General features: G+C 40.6%; 3 protein-coding genes and 1 pseudogene across 5 annotated transcripts in view; 1 reads left to right on the plus strand and 3 right to left on the minus strand.

Moving 5' to 3' along the window:
- Window positions 1-18,840, plus strand: part of Ypel (Yippee-like) — a 51,239-nt gene that overhangs the window by 9,971 nt on the left and 22,428 nt on the right. The gene's annotated exons all lie outside the window — the stretch shown is intronic.
- On the minus strand, window positions 11,120-14,277 carry LOC138138504 (cathepsin B-like cysteine proteinase 4; annotated as a pseudogene).
- LOC138138495 (cathepsin B-like cysteine proteinase 4) lies at window positions 14,307-15,532 on the minus strand. Its single transcript, XM_069058474.1, has 4 exons — window positions 15,153-15,532; window positions 14,906-15,106; window positions 14,629-14,857; window positions 14,307-14,581 (listed from the first exon to the last, which is right to left on the minus strand). Exons 1-4 carry the CDS (start codon window positions 15,483-15,485, stop codon window positions 14,373-14,375), a joined length of 972 nt encoding a protein of 323 aa, XP_068914575.1. The 5' UTR covers window positions 15,486-15,532; the 3' UTR covers window positions 14,307-14,372.
- Window positions 15,959-17,197, minus strand: LOC138138493 (cathepsin B-like cysteine proteinase 4). Of its 2 annotated transcripts, XM_069058472.1 has the most exons (4): window positions 16,807-17,193; window positions 16,554-16,760; window positions 16,277-16,505; window positions 15,959-16,229 (listed from the first exon to the last, which is right to left on the minus strand). In XM_069058472.1, exons 1-4 carry the CDS (start codon window positions 17,137-17,139, stop codon window positions 16,021-16,023), a joined length of 978 nt encoding a protein of 325 aa, XP_068914573.1. In that variant the 5' UTR covers window positions 17,140-17,193; the 3' UTR covers window positions 15,959-16,020. The 2 variants fall into 2 exon arrangements, with proteins under 2 accessions (XP_068914573.1, XP_068914572.1); XM_069058471.1 differs by having other exon boundaries at window positions 16,277-16,760; window positions 16,807-17,197.

Below are 18,840 nucleotides of genomic sequence, written 5' to 3' on the forward strand. Positions count from 1 at the left end.
CAGATTAATTTTTCTTTCAACACACGGTACATGTGGATCATACAGGCTGATTCACGTAGTCCGTTCGTTAGAAACTTTCTGATTTTCCAAAATCGTATTAATATGAAAATTGGTAGCTAGCTATAATCGACTGCTTCAAGTTCAAATAAAATATTTTCAAAATGGCGACACTTTCGGAAATCGACATTTGTTTTTTTAAATGGAAAGGCCCCAATTTAACTCAATATTTCGATTCTACGTTAAATTTTGAGTTTAGAACGTCCTTTTGTCGATACTTATGTGTCATCATTTTTGACCTATGTTATCTTTTTCGTAAAAAAGCGGGGTTGCAGGGCCTCATCACAAAATTTATATCTCCTGAACCATTGGATAATTGATTTTTTAAAATTTAATTCCTAAAGGCTTGGCCGATCTGTTGCGCCATTAGTGATTTTTTATACAGGGTGTCCCAAAAATGGCGTACTAACGGTGCACTACGGTGTAGAAGAGACTACCGTAAACGTCAGAAAAATGTTTAAAAAATTCTATTGGACTTAATTGCTGATTTGGCGGTCCTTGAAAGTGGCACTTAACAGGAAAATTATTTTGAAATATATGTATTAAATTGTCATGACAGCTACCTCTAATCGTACATATTATCACAAAGTACAAGATTACTCACTACCAATATCTAATCCTGCACAATAGTGAATTTAGAAGCTTTGGAAATCTAAAAAAATATTTTAAATCCACTACGGTAACATTGCAAGGTAATGATGTACGAGTACATCTTTGTTTACATTGTATTACCGTTAATAATAAAAATAATAATAATTTATTTTTTTGTCTGAAAAATTTTTTCCATATTTTTTTCGTGTACATTTAAACATAACATAAGGTAGTAAGTAGATAGTACGCCATTTTTGGGACACCCTGTATTTCATACGCCTACTGCAATTTTTCAAAATTGGTAATCAAAAGATGTCGAAAACTTAATTTTTTTAAATGGCAACTACCATTTTTGACAATAGATGTAAATGTAAAATTTAACTTTAAGGCCACTTTTATTAACATTGTGTATTCACAGCCGTTTTGGCGTAATTTCTATTTTTTGAACAAAATATTCTTTTTTTTATCAAGCAATTGTTTTATTTGAATTTTTATTAAAAAATTACATGCAATAGACAGTAGATAACAAAATAATAAAAAATAAGCAAATTAACAAAAACATATTTCCAATGAAAACACATTTACACATTTACTTTGCTTGTTTTTTATTATTTTGTTGTTATCTACTATTTACTGCCATACTATTTTTGAATAAAAATTCAAATAAAAATTGCTTGATAAAAAAATATTTTATTCAAAAAATTGAAATTACGCCAAAACGGCTGGAAATAGGCATACACAATGTTAATAAAAGTGGCTTTAAAATTAAATTTTACACTTATATCTAGTATGAGAAATGGTAGTTGTCATTGAAAAAAATTAAGTTTTCATGATTTTTTTTTTTATTATCAATTTTGAAAAATTGCAGTAGGCGTATGAAACATAAATAAAACGTCGCTAATAGCGCAAAAAATTGGACAAATCTTTGGGAATCCACTAAAAAAAAATCTATTATTTATTTCCAATGGTTCAAGAATTATAAATTTTTTAATGAAACCCTGCTACCCCGCTTTTTTTTGAAAAAAATGGCATAGGTCGAAAATGATGACAGATAAGTGTTAACAGAAGGACGTTCTAAACTCAAAAATTAAGGAAGAACAAAGGTGGAGTCGCTTTCCGTTATTTCTGGAAGTGTCGCTGTTTTGAAAATATTTTATTTGAACTTATAACAGTCGACTATAATTGTCTACCAATTTTCATATATAATATACCAAGGGACAGATATATTGCCGGAAATTTTTTCGAGCAGTCCTGACAGACGAGTGTTTGCCGCAAGAAAATTACACGAGGGCTTCAGCCCGAGGGTAATTTTGAGCGACAAACACGAGTGTTGGACTGCAAGAAAAAATTTCTGGCGATATATATCTGTCCCGAGGTATATTCGGAAGAGAATCGCCCGAAAAAATTTTTCCCTAGGGCAATTATATCGGAAATTTTCCCTAGGGAAAATTTCCGCTTAATTAAATTGTGATTGGTTGCTATTCAAACAATTCGGAGTTGTGATTTGTCAATATAAATCATGTGACATTTGAGGGCGATTCTCGTATTAATACGATTTTGGGAAATCAGAAAGTTTCTAACGAACAGGCTACGTGAATCACCCTGTATTTATACTTCAACCAAAAATGACTTCTCTGTTGAAACTAGTCCTGTTACATCAAGTGTTCATTTAAATTTATCCTCAAAATAGGTGTTGCGCGTGAATCAAAGGCGAATAATTATTCTATGATTTATTGAGACACACACTAGATGTTTGCCGATCTCTCGCATACATGAATGAATTACACTTTACACTTGATCTACTGTCAAGCTTTGAATTATAAGTGTACAAAAATGACTTACGCTTGCTCTAATGTCAAGCTCTGAAATGCAAGTATGTATACAAAATTGACTTACGCTTGCTCTAATGTCAAGCTCTGAAATGCAAGTGAAAACTTATTCTAAAACTACCACTATTATATAACTACGAGCGTGGGGGGTAGGGTGGCAAATGGCCGACGCCTCAAGCCAAGTTCAGGTAAACTGAACATGGTCCCGCCGTTGAAATGCTCTGATTTCAAAACAATATGATTAATTGACTTAAATTAAATTGATATGTACAAAAATGATTGAAACTATGAACATAAAGAAATCCTTAATTAATTAACCTACAATACATATATACATATCCTTGAATCATTGAATCACAAATGACAACAACACTAGACCGGTAAAGGGCTCAGTTTGTGCACTGATCGTTTCACCACACCACTTTTTGTTCGGACCGACACAGTACGCACTTTTCCATCGCGTCCAGGTTGCACTGCTTCGATGCGACCGAGACTCCAACACAAGGGGGGTATGTTGTCCTCGTGGACGATGACGATGTCACCTACAGCTGCAGGGCGCGTTGATGTGGCCCATTTTGAGCGTTGTTGCAGTTCGACAATGTATTCACGAGACCACCTTTTCCAAAAATGTTGGCGTACTTGTTGGATTTTCTGCCACTGGTCCAGTCGATGGATGTTGATCTCGGTCACGTCAGATTCGGCCGGGGCGGTGAGTGCAGTTCCAATTAGGAAGTGGCCAGGTGTGAGTGGGGATAAATCATCGGGATTTGAGGACAGGGGAGTTATAGGCCGCGAGTTGAGGCATGCCTCAATTAATGTGAGACATGTGTACATCTCTTCATATGTAAACAATGACTGACCTATAATTCTCTTGAAATGAAATTTCATGGACTTAATACCTGCTTCCCAAATACCGCCCACATGCGGAGAACGAGGAGGTATAAAATGCCACTCAACATTGTTCTCAGCACAATTCGAAATGAAATTTTTGAAAAGTTCTGATTTTATGACTTCCTGATGAATGAATCTTAATTCGCGATCGCTTCCCTTGAAGGTCGTTGCGTTATCAGAGTACATTCTTGACGGTTTACCTCTGCGGGACATGAACCTTTTAAATGCTCCTATAAATGATGATGACGTACAGTCGGTAACCAACTCTAAATGAATTGCCTTGGTAGCCAAACATATGAATAAACAAACATATGCCTTTATAGACCTCTTTCCACGACCCTTTCCTTCTCTTATAGAAATAGGTCCGGCGTAGTCGACACCGCAATCGCGAAACGGTCTGATAAGATTTACTCTGGCGTCAGGTAAATTTCCCATAATTTCCTCATAAGTGATTGGGGATGCGCGTCTACAAAGTACACAATTATGTAGTATTCTTCGGATGGTATTGCGACCGCCTAAGAGCCAATAAGATTCTCTAATTGCCGCTAAGGTGGCTTGAGGTCCAGCGTGTAATTGACGCAGGTGTTCTCGTTCTACAATTAAATTTGTTATGTGATGTCTTTTTGGTATGACAATTGGAAATTTTTTGTTGTAAAAAATGTTTGCATTTACCAATCTGCCGCCTACTCGGATAATTGAGTCTGCATCCAAAAATGGGTTTAATTTTATTAGTGGACTAGATTTGGGCAGTGGTTTATTTTTTACGAGACAGTTGTATTCGTCGGGGAATGCTTCTTGTTGTACTAATTTTACAATAACATTATGACTAAACCTTATTTCCTTAACAGACAACGGTCCGGTTATTTTTTCACCTTTAATTTTGTTGTAAAATCGAAAGCATAGGGCAATGACGTTAATTAATTTTTTGAAAGATGAATATTTTAATAACAATTCGGATGATTCGTTGTTAATTACTGCTTTTGTGCATACAATTCGACGTCGTTCTTCTGTTTCGGAAGGATTAATGATATTTTTGATATTGTCCGAATGATCGGTTTCGTTTTGCCACAAAAATGTTGGTCCATTTAACCATAATTTATTGTCAATCAATTGTTTAGGAGTACAACCACGAGAAATAATGTCAGCTGTGAACGCGACATGTTCTCTAAAAGGTAAAAGAATGGAATACAAATGTGACTGAATTTTGGGACCAATTAACAAGAGGTCGTTTAGACTTTTTTGATTGGAGGTTTTCGCCGACGCATCAAATACCACACGCAATTGGGTGGTCGTACTCTCTTCCTTTGTTACCCCATGATGCGGTAAATAATAACAAGGATTGTCGAGTTCGTTTGCCGGTACCTGCTCAGCATGTCCCTGTCGGAAGTAATCTTCAATCACTTTCGCATAGACCGTTTTAAAACCTTTGTCCCTTCTAAATTTGCATTCTAGCGATTTGAAACGCTTTATGGCACCCGCTCTAGAAGTACCTAAATTACGTTTTTCCTGTTTAAATGGTAAAGGGACCAAGTATTTACCCGTCTTCGACCGTTTATGATGGTCAGCAAATATTTTCTCACAGAGAGCGTCGTCTTGGTTTATGATTGTTTCGTTTTTAAAAGAGTCCAGTTCCCAAAACTTATTAACCATCTGTTCGAGAGCGGGTTGTACAAAGTGGCATAAATTTCGAATTGCAATATCCTGTCCATTGTTGTAACAGGAATTTACAACAACCCAACCAAGTTTCGTTTCTTGCAGAAGAAAGTTTTGTGCCAAAGATTCGCGATTAGGCTTCAAGAGTTGGAAGAAAACTTGAGCACCAATTAATAAATCTATTGCTCCTTTCACATGAAATGTAGGATCTGCTAATTGGATGTGTTGTGGAAATTTTAAATTCGCGGTTGAAAATGAATTACATGGCAAAAATTCGGAAATTTGAGGAATGACTACGCACGACAAATTTGAATTGTAATCTTCATAATTCGACTGAATTTTGATATCTGTTACGTTTGACGCATTTGTTAGGGACTGATTGATGCCAGCGACTGACAGAACTACGGGTTGTAATTTTAGTTTTAACAACTTTGCTACTCGTTCTGACACAAAATTTAATTGAGAGCCGCTGTCTAAAAGAGCCCTAAATACGTGTGTTTTACCAAAATGATCATAAACTTGGACTTGTGCCGTGGGAAGTATTACGTTGCTAAAATACACTTGATGTGAATTTATCTTCAAAACAGTTGGTGGTTGTTGATTATTATTTGTCTGTGAAAGAGTTTCATGCAATAAAGTGTTGTGCGATTCCTTGCAAATTTTACATCGATATTCCGATTTACAAGTGGATGCTACATGATTATCGCGAAAACAATTGTTACATAAGCGTTTTGAATGAACGAGATTGATCCTGTCTTTTACCGTTAAATTGATAAATTGTGCGCAATGAAATAAGTTGTGATTTTGCGAACAACACGGACAAGTGAGGATTTTGTTGTTGTCGGAATTTGATTTTTTGCCTTTGTTAGTCGACACATTCGCGACTACTTTAGGGTTCACCTTTTTTGAATTATTGTCATGACTAACGGATTTGTCAGACATTAGATGTAATGTTTCTAATGTTTCGCATCGCTTTTCTAAAAATTCCTTTAGTTGATCCCATGTCGGTAGATTAGCCGTTAATTTAGACTGCCATTCTCTTTTAGACACGAAATCTATTTTTTCTGAAATTATTGCAACTAAAGTAACGTCGCGGAACTTTTGTGGGGTGATATCATGTACATTGAGAGCTTCTAAATGACTTGATACAGTATCTAATAACTTTCGCAATTCCTGATACGATGGTTTGTTTAAATTGTTGTGATTTAAAATGCCAAAAATATGCTCTTGAACAATTAATCTTTGATTGCTGTACCGATTTTGTAGAAGACTCCAGGCAATGTAATAATTTTCAGCCGTTACCTTTAGCGATTCAATTGTTTTAATTGCGTTACCCTTTAAGCACGACTTTAAATAGTGAAATTTGTGAATTTCTGAAAGTTGCGTGTTTTGATCGACTAGAGCTGAAAAAGTGTCGTAAAAAGAGGTCCAGTCAGAATATGAACCATTAAAGGACGGTAATGTTAATTCTGGTAATTTGACTGGAACTGATTTTTGATTTACTTCATTTGAATTTGAAATCGGATTTGAAATTGTTGTTTGTTGACTTTGTGGTTTATGTTGGGCTTCCAAAGTGCGTAATTTTGACAAAACACTGTGGTAGTCCTTATCAAAAGTCGTACCTTGATCTGCAGTGGAAGCTTGATTAAGAGAGATTTCTATATCTTCAATCTGCATTTGAATTTCAAAAAACTCATCATAAATAGGTCTTAATTTTGTTAACCGTTCTTGAATTTCCATTAAACATGATAAATCTGGCAAAGCATTTTGAGCCAATGTTAATTTGCGCTTTATAGCTCCTCGCTTTATGTTTAACGATGAAAGTGTTTCGGCAGTCATTGTTTACTTATGAATTGTAACGTCGATACCGAAAATTGATTGAAATTGGGAATGGAAAAATGGATTTGAACTGCACTTACTGGTGTGAAGTCTGATGTCCACGCTGCTGGGGTTGACTTGGACGTGAAGCTGCTCGTTGATGTCCACGCTGCTGAGGTTGACCTGGTCGTGAAGCTGCTCGTTGATGATGTTCACGCTGCCTAAGGACGTCCTCGTCGTGGGTTTTTTCTTTTTTGATGTTACGGTGTGGAAACACTTTGTTTTATGATGATAATGCGAGAAATCCGGCTCGAAGGACCAAAATGTTGCGCGTGAATCAAAGGCGAATAATTATTCTATGATTTATTGAGACACACACTAGATGTTTGCCGATCTCTCGCATACATGAATGAATTACACTTTACACTTGATCTACTGTCAAGCTTTGAATTATAAGTGTACAAAAATGACTTACGCTTGCTCTAATGTCAAGCTCTGAAATGCAAGTATGTATACAAAATTGACTTACGCTTGCTCTAATGTCAAGCTCTGAAATGCAAGTGAAAACTTATTCTAAAACTACCACTATTATATAACTACGAGCGTGGGGGGTAGGGTGGCAAATGGCCGACGCCTCAAGCCAAGTTCAGGTAAACTGAACAATAGGCGTGGAAGAGTTGATTGTGAACGTACCATGGATTGCAGATCACAGATCAGCTGTTCAAATCTAACCTCATTTTTTGCGTTTTTTGTGTTTTTACTATGCAGACTGACGAGTGGTGCGTTCACAATCGACTCTTCAACGCCAACTTTGAGGATAAATTTAAATGAACACCCGATAGTTATAGTGTTCTAAATCTTAAAGATGAAAGTACCACCATCGACATCGAAAAAATTCCACAAATAAAAGAGAAATTGTTATACTGTAGGTCCTTCGTTGAGCTTAATTAAACAAGCTGATGTTGACCGGAAGGCTTCACAGATGTGGCTCAAAAATGCAAATGTGCATCTTTAAATTCAGAGCAGAATCCAGAAATTGTCTTGGGAATATCGATCTCGAGAATCCAGTATCGAAGGACTTGTGACGAAATTTTCAAAATGTTATTGCACGTCAACACGGTGTTCTTAGAGTGCAGTTTGGGACATCGCGCTCTGGGAATTTTTTGACGAGCAAATTTGATGGCAGCGGAGTCAGAATGTGGCGAAGAGCGTCCGTCGTCAGCTGCTCTTTATCCGAGGACCTTGAACTTGAACCGCCACACATCAATACGAGGCCTCGCTTCGGAACAATGCTCCGTAATTTAGTAAAAAATGTTGATGCTCCCATTTACCGCCTCGATTAGTCCGGAGTGGTCAATTTTGAACGTTCGGTTGACCACGGCGGTCGTCAAGGTGTCCGTCGACGTCGACAAACTCCGACGGAAAAACAACAGCAAACGTGTTGCAACAGGAACTAGAACGATTCACCGGAGTCTCGTCATTTGACCGACACACAAAGGACACTATTTTCGGAATTGTGACGCGAGCTATTGTGGAGTTTTCCAAGAACGGGGGATCGATGGAACCGGTGGAAATCCAGTTTAATTATGTCAGATGATCGATTCGGAAAAGCACAAGTCGCGGGAATTTTCCAGCGACGATCGTTGCAATTTCCTAGACGTGCAGGTGCACCTGATGGGGTACCGTGTGCAGGAGTCCGCCCTCTTTTTAATCTTCTCCAGGACATTTTCCGGACAATCTGATATCTGATCCGAGCTAATGAGAAATTGGAAGCGGCAGACTGTTCAGACAATTTCCACAGAAGTCGAAACAACAAACCGAACGAACAGCTTGATGCCGAACGAGACGTCTTCGAAGATCACCTCCGCGATCAAAATCCTCCAGCCCCCACATTCGATCGCATTTTTAATTTCTCTCTTCTCTCTGCTTTTTTACGCCGATCCGAAAACAAACACTCCGACCGAAATAGAAAAAGTCAGAATGTTTGTAGTGCGCAAAACACACAAAGACGTTTGTTCTGTTAATACACTGGCAATTCTCACATTAATAAAAATAAAATTCTACGTTTGCGTTTCGTATTTTCGGGAATTTATTGACGTTTCCAATAACATCCGTGCTCTTTCTGTTGCTGGTGCTCTTTAGCCGGCGTTAATTTGTTGTGCGAACTTTTCGACAAGGCGGTGCGCCGGCTCACGCGACACAAATTCCAAAGTGGCGTTAACGTGACACCACTCGACATAATTCGCCAGAGAGCTTGAGAGCTTTTTTACATTTTTTGTAAATTTTTTTTGGTCCTCCCTCCAAGTCTGAAACACCCCAACCCTTTAAAACCACCCCTCCCACCTTAAATATTCCACATCCGGTGCGTCCAAAGCAACTTAATCAAACTTTTACGAAGTTGACTGCTCTAAAATTGCGTGTTTTTGTTTTTTTCGTCGGCACTTTCAATATTCCTGTCGTCGACGGAGACCCCCCAGGAGGTGTAAAAAACTTTGGGGATCATTTCGATGTGTTGGAACTAATTTTGTCGGAGAGTTCCGAAAGGATGCGCTCGACGAACGTCGTCGTGCAGATCCTGGTCCTCCCCCTCGCTGCAAAAAAGTCATTATCGCTTTCATTGCCGCCAGTCGGACACGTTGAAATCCTCATCAACATAAATCAATTGTAATGTTGGCTGCGGGGGCGGAGAGACACCAGTAGAAATTTTGTTTTTTATCGGGAACAGGACGAAACGGAAGAGGGCGATAATTGGTCCTTAATGAAATGGATTCGACGCCGGCGGCGGCGATTTTTCTACACATATTGGCCGGGAACGTCGATATTTTAGGGAAACCGGTCCCGTTGCCAAAAACGTTTTCGATTTTCCTTTTCGGGACGAGATCCTTCGAGCTTTTTTCTTTTTGGCAAAAGTTTGCCTGTTTCCGCAGTACCGAGACTACGACTATTTGTCCTGCCCCCTCTTCCGAGGTCACTCCTCTTGCAAGTCCACGTGAGCACAGAACTTCCACCTGGACTTGCCCACCACCGCCACCAGTCTCGTCTGGTGCGTCAGTCTAGACTCGAACTCCACCTCCGCCGGTCCTGAATGGGAAATCTGTAAGTGTCCGATGAGGTGGCGGTTACGCGGGGGTGGGTCGCGTCGGCGGTGATCGCGTCGCGATTGAAAAGCAATCGAAGAAAGGGACACCTGTGGCGTCTCCTTCTCGGCCGGCCGCAACACCTGCCGTCCCCGCTTCCTCGCTCCCCTTTTTTATCGGCGTGCCGCCTCGCGATATGAAAGTCGCGTGTTTTACATATCCCGTGCGTCGGGGAACTTTTCAATATTACAACCGTTGTATTTATTTCCCGGCGCCTCCGCCATCTCTGAGTCGAGTGGGGTGACGTTTTTCTTGGTACGCAAGTTTTTGTGTTGTGGGGCGGCGTGAAGCGGTGGAATTTGTGTAAAGTGACGACGACTGGCCCCTCCGTATGTATTACACCCATCTGCCATTTTTTAATCCGGTTTTTAATGATTTTCGCTTAGGGGAGGGACCGGAGAATAAACGAGGGTTGTTTCGAGAATGTTTGATTTATGGCTTTAATTTTCATATCGCTTTCTTAAGAGAATTAAGACGCGTTTACGCCCCCCAAGTCTCACGGCGTATCTCGAGATTTGCTTTTAAAAAATTTGTTTAGATCAAATCTGCTCCGCAGATCTCGGCAATTTATTTTTAGGGTTGCATTCGTATTAATAGGAATGATTTCGTGTGGGCTTTGGCACATATTATACACCTGCTCCAAACATTTTTTTTTGTGTTTTCAAAAAATTAAATAATCTGGAATGTGTTGTTTTCCCGCTTTCCCGTTGTCTGGTTCCACAGATAGGGAATCGTGCACGCCACGCTGTACGTCGCGGCCATCACGTGGTTCACTGACCTTCGATCAATCTACGACGTACAATTTGTCCGCCTTGGAGAATTTCACGATCGCTTTGTTTCACTTTAAAACCGATAAGATAAACGCGTCTCGTGGAAATTTCTCGCAGTGAAATGTTGATCCGTCCGTATTTGTCTCGTCAGTGGTAAAAGTGGATTTCGACAGCGGTCCTGTTAATTCCATTGAAATTTCTCCCGTTTGGTAATGTCTGCCGTGAAAAGATTATTATCGCTCAGACCTTGTAATTTATGACGAGAGATTATACCGAATTCGAGGAAATAAACAACAATGATGCGATTAGGGAAGGTAAGGGATGGGATAGCTATCATCATCTTTATCACTTGGATAAAACAAAGAAAAATGAATCGCAATTTATTTATGAATTTATTCTTTCAATTAATCTGTGACGGTACTATCGTGTGTTCCACAAAAAACTCACTCGCAGCAAGCCATGACAAAAGTGAAGTATGTCTTAGTACCAGATGTGAAATGAACTACTAAAGTAAATTTATAGGTTATCTGTCACAACTCAGAATATGATGAAAATTTGTAAGTAACAAATGAACTACTTCCAATGATCCTAAAATCGACATGACCAGTCTATCTATCTCTATAGTCATGGCTTACTGCGAGTGAGTTTTTATTGGAACACACGATATCGAAAAATTAGACTTTTGGAGTGCCTCCGATGATATTAGACTCGATTCCGCAATGGTTTGACCCTCTCAGAATCTTGAAAAACCCATCCAAATCGCCCCATTGGGCCTCCTACGAGTTGGCAACAAGCCAGTAAGGAGTACCATCTTCTGTACCTCATCCCAAAATTTTGACAGCGTGTCTGCCAGCGTACGTTCCATTCGCGTGTTGATAAACACCTGGAATAAAACTTGTTGAGAGGGAAGAGTCGTAGCTGTAAAAGTCTCCGTTGACTATATATTGGGCTTCGATGGGTCCTTTGGTGAGGATTTCGGTCTGAATTTCTTGAACATCTTCGGCGATGGAGTACTGGTCGGTACCGAAGTGTTTATCTTGTTGATGTGGTTGACGAAAGCTGATCGGGTGTAGGTTTGGCAACCCTACAAGGATGTTTCAATATTTATGCTACCGTTTCGAGAGGGACTTACTTGTTGGGACTTGTAGTCGCCCCCCGAGACGATGTCCCAGTTCTTCCAGTAGATCCAAGCGTCCAAGGGGTAATCGCCGTCGCAGCCGTCCCCACAGTCGGTGCCACAGGACAAGACGTCCTCAGCGGAGAACTGGAATTTGAACGCCTAAATCGAGTGTTAGTACCGGTGCGAATGTTTCAGTTTGTCTTACCCAACAAGAACCACAGTTGCCTTGATCTCGGATGTCCTTTAAGGATTCGCACTGCGACCAGTACGTTCTCCCGTCGAAAGCGTCGGGGATTACAGGGACGTTTACTCTGAGTACTTTCTGTTTCGACTGGCCACCCTGGTCGTCCGTTTCTGGTTGATGGATGATGAATTCGTCAGACAGAATTTCGGTTTTTGTCCAACAGTACGATAGAGTACTGATCGTGGCAACCACCAAAATAACTATTTTCATTTTTTGAGCTGGTTTGAGTACAGTCGAGGAGTCTCGACTGGAAACTGATGGGTTTCTGCATGTCTCATCTTTATATAGGCGAAAAGGCAAGTTTCTTGTTTTCGAAGTTTGATTGCAGTTAAGCAATTTATGTTTTCATTTGATTACGATCTTTGTTTTTGTTCAATTGAAAATTGGCACAGATAATCTCGGCCATATTGTCAAGTCGACATTTTACTTTCCGAATTTTTGTTGCATCACATGTGGTAATACATTTTGGGAAAACAGATCGATCGAGGCCAGAATCCATTAGTGCTTTAGATCCGGTGTTTCCGCCATTTCGCTTTCGTTTTGTCATTGAAGCTTCTTCCGGTGGATTTTTAAGATTTCGTTGTGTACCGAATTCGATGAAAATAAACAACAGTGACGTTATACCCCGGGAAAGATAAGAAACAAGGTTGCACTCGGAGTTTGTCTCGAACTGTTGTCGTAATTTAATATCAATTCGTTTTATTTATTAGGTTTTTCGATTAATTTGTGATAGTACTATCGAAAGATTAGAGTTTTGGGGTCCCTCCGAGGATATTCGACTCGATGCCTAAATGATCTGCACCTCTCAGAATCTTGAAAAATCCATCAAAACCGCCCCCCACGAGTTGACCACCAGCCAATAGGGAGTACCATTTTCGGTACCCCATCCCAGGATTTTGACAGCGTGATTTCCAGCGTAATTTCCATCCACGTGTTGATAAACACCTAGAATAAAACTCGTTGAGAGGGAAAAGTCGTAATTATCGAAGTACCTGAGTCGGTCTGGATCTTCTGCCATGGAGTAGTGGTCGACACCGAAGTGTTTGTCTTGCTGCAGTTAACTGGCGTTGAGGCAAGTGTTGGCGCATTCTGGCGTGGTGTTGTCAACGAAAGCCGATTTGATGTATGGTTGGCAGCCCTGTAAGGAGGTTTCAATATTTTTGGTACCATTTCGAAAGGGACTTACTTGTTGGGACTGGTAGTCGCCCCCCGAGACGATACCAGAGTTGATCCAGTAGGTCCAAGTACTGTAGGGGTAACCGCCGTCGCAGCCGTCTCCACAGTCCGTACAACAGGACAAAACGTCCTCAGCAGAGAACTGGAATTTAACTTTGCCTCCGGTGGCGATGCAGAGTCTGTCGGTTATGGCTTCAACGCCACCAAACACCTAAATCAATTGTTAGTACTGGTGCGACAGTCTCAGTTTGTCTTACCCAACAAGAACCGCAGTTCCCCTGGTCTCGGATGTCCTTCAAGGATTCGCACTGCGACCAGTACGTTCGTCCGTCGAAAGTGTCCGGGATTGCAGAGACGTTCACTCTGTGCACTTTCAGTTTGACTTGGTACTTGTGACGGGGGTCGTCTAGGGCTCCATTTAAGCGTTTCAGCTGTTCGATGGGTGTGTCTTCGGGGAAGTTTCGACGGGCCATCCAGGTGGTCCGTTTCTGGTTGATGGACTCGATGAATTTGTCAGACAGGATTTCTGTTTTTGTCCAACAGTACGGCAGGGTACTGATCGTGGCCACCACCAACAAACCAATTTTCATTTTTGGTCTAGTTTGAGTACCGTCGAGGAGGCTCCATTGAAAACTAATAGGTTTAATAATATTACATCTTTATATACGACAACGAAAACGTATGTTTTTTTTTGATTATGATCTTTGCTTTTGTCGACTGAAGTTTTTTTATAGATAGTCTTGACGATTGTGACGATTTTATTTTTTTTGAACGGTTGTTGCTTCTTACTTGGTGATAAATTTAAGTATTACGGAGCGACCGAGAGGCCAGATTACATTAGTCCTTCAGATCCGGGGTTTGCATAATTTCGCCATTGCCTTTTGATTTGGTTTGACATTGAAGCTTTCTCCGTTGTATTTTCAAGTTGAAAACAAACAACAACGATTAGATTACGAAAGATAAAGAACAAGATTGCGCGCATTATTATCTCCACTAAATGAAAAATAGCAGAAAAATGGCCAAGTTATTACATATTTATTTATTTATTTTGTCGATTAATCATTGGCAATATTTACTATAGAAAGATTAAACTTTTGGAGTGCCTGCCTGGATATTAGACTCGATTCCACATTCATTTGATCCTCTCAGAATCTTGAAAAATCCATCCAAACTGCTCCAGTCGGCCCCCCACGAGTTAGCCACCAGCCAGTAAGGAGTACCATTTTCGGTACCCCATCCCAAGATTTTGATAGCATGACTGCCAGATTCGTCCCCACTTAAATGCTGATAAACACCTGAAAGAAAACTTGTTGAAAGCGGAAAGCCTCAATTGTCGAAGTACCTGAGTCGTAGTTGTAAAAGTCTTCGTAGACGGTGTAACTGGCCGAAACGGGTCCATTGTTGATGATTTCTGTCTGGATCTGTTGGACATTTTGGGCAATGCGGTAGTGTTGGGTACCGAAGTGTTTGTCTTGCTGGTAGGATGTCTTGTAACCAGTGTTGAGGCAAGTGGTGGCACATTTTGGAGTGATGTAGTCATCGAAAGCTGATTTGGCATAGGGTTGGCAGCCCTGCAAGCAGGTTTCAGTGCTTTTGATACCATTTCGGGAGAGACTTACTTGTTGGGACTGGTAGTCGCCTCCCGAGACGATACCCGAACTCATCCAATAATCAAAAGACTTGGAAGGCCAGCCGCCGTCGCAACCGTCTCCACACGCGGTGCAACACGTCATCAAATCTTCGGGGGAGAACATGAATTCGACTTTGCCGTTTGTGGCGATGCAGAGTCTGTCGGTCATGACCTCAGTCGCAGCAAACGCCTGCATTTAGTGTTAGTACCGGCACTATTGTTTCACTTTCACTTACCCAACAAGAACCACAGTTCCCTTGGTTTCGGATGTTCTTCAAGGATTCGCACTGTGACCAGTGCGTTCTTCCGTCGAAAGTGTCTGGGATTGCAGACACGTCCACTTTGTGTACCTTCAGTTTGACCTGGCTCTTGTAGTTGGGGTCCTCGCGGGCTCCGTTTAGACGTCTCAGCTGTTCGATCGGTGTGTCTTCAGGGAAGTTTCGACGGGCCACCCACGTCGACCCTTTCTGGTTGATGGACTCGATGAATTTGTCAGACAGGATTTCGGTTTTTGCCCAACAGTACGACAGGGTACTGATGGCAATCACCACCAAAATAGTAATTTTCATTTTTTCTGCAGTTTGGTCTAGGCTCGATTGCAAACTGATGCGTTTCAAAATTATTCGTCTTTATATAGGCGACAATTCAAATATCGTTGTCGTTGATGAATCAGATATTCTTTTGATTAGGATCTTGCGTTTGTTTAATGGCTCATGTGTCAACGCTGATACAATCTCAAAAAAAATCAGACGTAATCTCTACGTTTGTATGAAGTGGACGTAGTGTTTTTTGAACGTTGGTTGCTTCTTATTTGGTGATAAATTTGGGCATTACGGAGTGACCCAGACCAGATTACATTAGTCCTTCAGATCCGGGGTCTGCGCCATTTCTCCATTGACGCTTTGACTTTATTCGACATTGAAACTTCCTCCAGTGGATTTTCAAGTTGAAAACAAAGATCAACGATTCGATTACAAAAGATAAAGAACAAGATTGCGCGCAATATCTTCATTAAATGAAAAACAGCAGAAAAATGACCAAGTTACTATTTACATATTTATTTATTTTGTCGATTAATCATTGACAGTATCTACTATAGAAAGATTAAACTTTTGGAGTGCCTGCCTGGATATTAGACTCGATTCCACATTCATTTGACCCTCTCAGAATCTTGAAAAATCCATCCAAACTGCCCCAGTCGGCCCCCCACGAGTTAGCCACCAGCCAGTAAGGAGTACCATTTTCGGTACCCCATCCCAAGATTTTGATAGCATGAGCGCCAGCTACGTCCCCACTTACATGCTGATAAACACCTGGAAGCAAACTTATTGAAAGCGAAAAGCCCCAATTGGCAAAGTACCTGAGCCGTAGTTGTAAAAATCGTCGTAGACGGTGTAACTAGCCGAGACGGGTCCATTGTTGAGGATTTCTGTCTGGATCTGTTCGACATTTTGGGCGATTTGGTAGTGTTCGGTAGCGGAGTGTTTGTCTTGCTGGTAGGGTGTCTTGTAGTCGGTGTTGCGGCAAGTGGTGGCGCATTCTGGAGTGACGCCGTTAACGAAAGTTGATTCGAGATAGGGTTGGCAACCCTGCAAGAAGGTGTTAATATTTTCGGTACCATTTCGAGAGGAACTTACTTCTTGGGACTGGGACTGGTAGTCGCCCCCCGAGACGATACCCGAGTTCATCCAGTAGGCCCAAGCAGTGGCGGATGAGCCGCCGTCGCAACCATCTCCACACTCTTTGCAACACGATAACAAATCTTCGGGGGAAAACTGGAATTTGACTTTGCCGTCTGTGGCGATGCAGAGTCTGTCGGTCATGGCTTCGGTCGAACCAAATGCCTGAATCTAGTGTTAGTACCGATACTACTGTTTCAGCTTAGCTTACCCAACAAGAACCACACTGTCCTTGGTTTCGGATATTCTTCAAGGATTCGCACTGCGGCCAGTGCGTCCTTCCGTCGAACGTGTCTGGGATTGCAGACACGTCCACTTTGTGTACCTTCAGTTTGATCTGACTCTTGTAGTGGGGGTCCTCGATGGCTCCATTTAGACGTCTCAGCTGTTCAATCGGTGTGTCTTCAGGGAAGTTTCGACGAGCCACCCACGTCGACCGTTTCTGGTTGATGGACTCGATGAATTTGTTAGACAGGATTTCGGTTTTTGCCCAACAGTACGACAGGGTACTGATGGCAATCACCACCAAAATAGTAATTTTCATTTTTTTCTGCAGTTTCGTCTAGGCTCGATTGCCAACTGACGCGGTTCAAAATAGTTTGTCTTTTTATAGGCGACAAGACAAATGATAGTTGTGGTTGACAAATCTGTTATTCTTTTGATTACGATCTTGCGGTTTGTTCAATTGTTCATGTGTCAACGCCGATAGAATCTTAAAAAAATTGAGACAATCTACGATTATCTCAAGTGGATGTTGTGTTTTTTGAACGATTGTTTCCTCTTACTTGATAAATTTAGTGATTACGGAGCAACCGATTGATTAGTCTTTCAGATTCGGTGCACCATTTCGCAAATGGCGTTCGATTTTATTTGACATTGAAGATTCCTCCGGTTGATTTTTAAATTTAAGTTGAAAGTAAACAACAATGATGCGATTACGACAGATTAGAAACAGTATTGCGCTCATTATCTTCATTACATGAATTAAGAATTTATTTTGTCGATTAATCATTGATGGTATCTACTATCGAAAAATTAGTCTTTTGGAGTGCCTCCGAAGACATTAGTCTCGATTATACACTCATCTGACGTTCTCAGAATCTTGAAAAATCCACCCAAACCACCCCAGTTGGCTCTCCAGGGGTTGGCCGCCAGCCAATAAGGAGTATCATCTTCCGTACCCCATATCCCAAAATTTTGACACCATGATTGCCAGATCTGTTCCCACTTAAATTTTGATAAACACCTGGAAGAAAACTTATTGAGAGCGAAAAGTCCTAATTGTCGAAGTCCACAGGATTTAGGTTTTTGCCCAACGGTACGACAATGTACTGAGAGCAACCACCACCAAAACAGTAATTTTCATTTTTTCTGCAATTTAGTCTTGATTGCAAACTGACGCCTTTCAAAATATTTCGTCTTTGTACAGAGTGACTTCGAAGGTTGTGCAGATATTTTAACCTGTGGTAGAACCCCACAAAAGGTAACGATTGAGCCATCGATGCCTTATACAAATGTTGATATTTTTCGGGAAAAAGGGGCCCAAAGTTAAAAAAAAATTGGGAGCCACTGAATTTTATGGAAAATTGGGTCAAAAATAAATCATAGTAGACTTGTGTTCATTTAATTCAAAATTAAGTCATTTTGACAAGAACATCAATCTTAACCTCAATTTAAATCACAAATGTCTTTCACCAACCTAGAGAAAACCGATGTAGTTTTTGATCTATGGCGAACATTCAGAGCTAAAGTCCATGTAATACCCCAAGGCAGTAAAATATCCTTGTCTAACGTAAGAATTTTGGATGAAACGGAAAACTACTAAAAAAATACGTGTCACTGCTAGATTAATTTAATCGTGTTGTTTTATGTATATTATGCATAACATACGATCATGTACATGAATTTTATAATTAAAAATATATGCTATAATTCTACTGACTTGGGGTATTACATGGACTTTAGCGCGGCAAATCTACAATGGAAAGTTGCCTCAAAGGATACTTTACAATGCACGAACCTTTGCCAACGTTGCACAGCATCTTCGCGATTTCGGGCGTTTCAAAATGAATAAGCGTCATCTTGGCCGCCAACGAGAAGATCGCGTTTTAGTTACAGAAGAAGACATTCCTCACGAAATCCAAGAGCGTCACTTCCAGCAGTCATTTTAATTAACGTGTGGTTTGGGATTGTTGAAAGTCACCTTGTGGATCATTACATTCGAAACGCCGCTCAGAAAACTCGT

This window comes from Tenebrio molitor, chromosome 9, assembly GCF_963966145.1.
Source record: "Tenebrio molitor chromosome 9, icTenMoli1.1, whole genome shotgun sequence".
Classification (NCBI taxonomy): Eukaryota; Metazoa; Arthropoda; class Insecta; order Coleoptera; family Tenebrionidae; genus Tenebrio; species Tenebrio molitor.

Coding starts and splice junctions, on each gene's coding strand:
- LOC138138495 (XM_069058474.1), bottom strand. CDS start 15,485: ATGAAAATTACTATTTTGGTGGTGATTGCCATCAGTACCCTGTCGTAC. Junction 15,107..15,152: donor GGAACTGTGGTTCTTGTTGG/GTAAGTGAAAGT, acceptor CACTAAATGCAG/GCGTTTGCTGCGACTGAGGT. Junction 14,858..14,905: donor GCGACTACCAGTCCCAACAA/GTAAGTCTCTCC, acceptor ACCTGCTTGCAG/GGCTGCCAACCCTATGCCAA.
- LOC138138493 (XM_069058471.1), bottom strand. CDS start 17,139: ATGAAAATTACTATTTTGGTGGTGATTGCCATCAGTACCCTGTCGTAC. Junction 16,761..16,806: donor GACAGTGTGGTTCTTGTTGG/GTAAGCTAAGCT, acceptor CACTAGATTCAG/GCATTTGGTTCGACCGAAGC. Junction 16,230..16,276: donor TTTTTACAACTACGGCTCAG/GTACTTTGCCAA, acceptor GTTTGCTTCCAG/GTGTTTATCAGCATGTAAGT.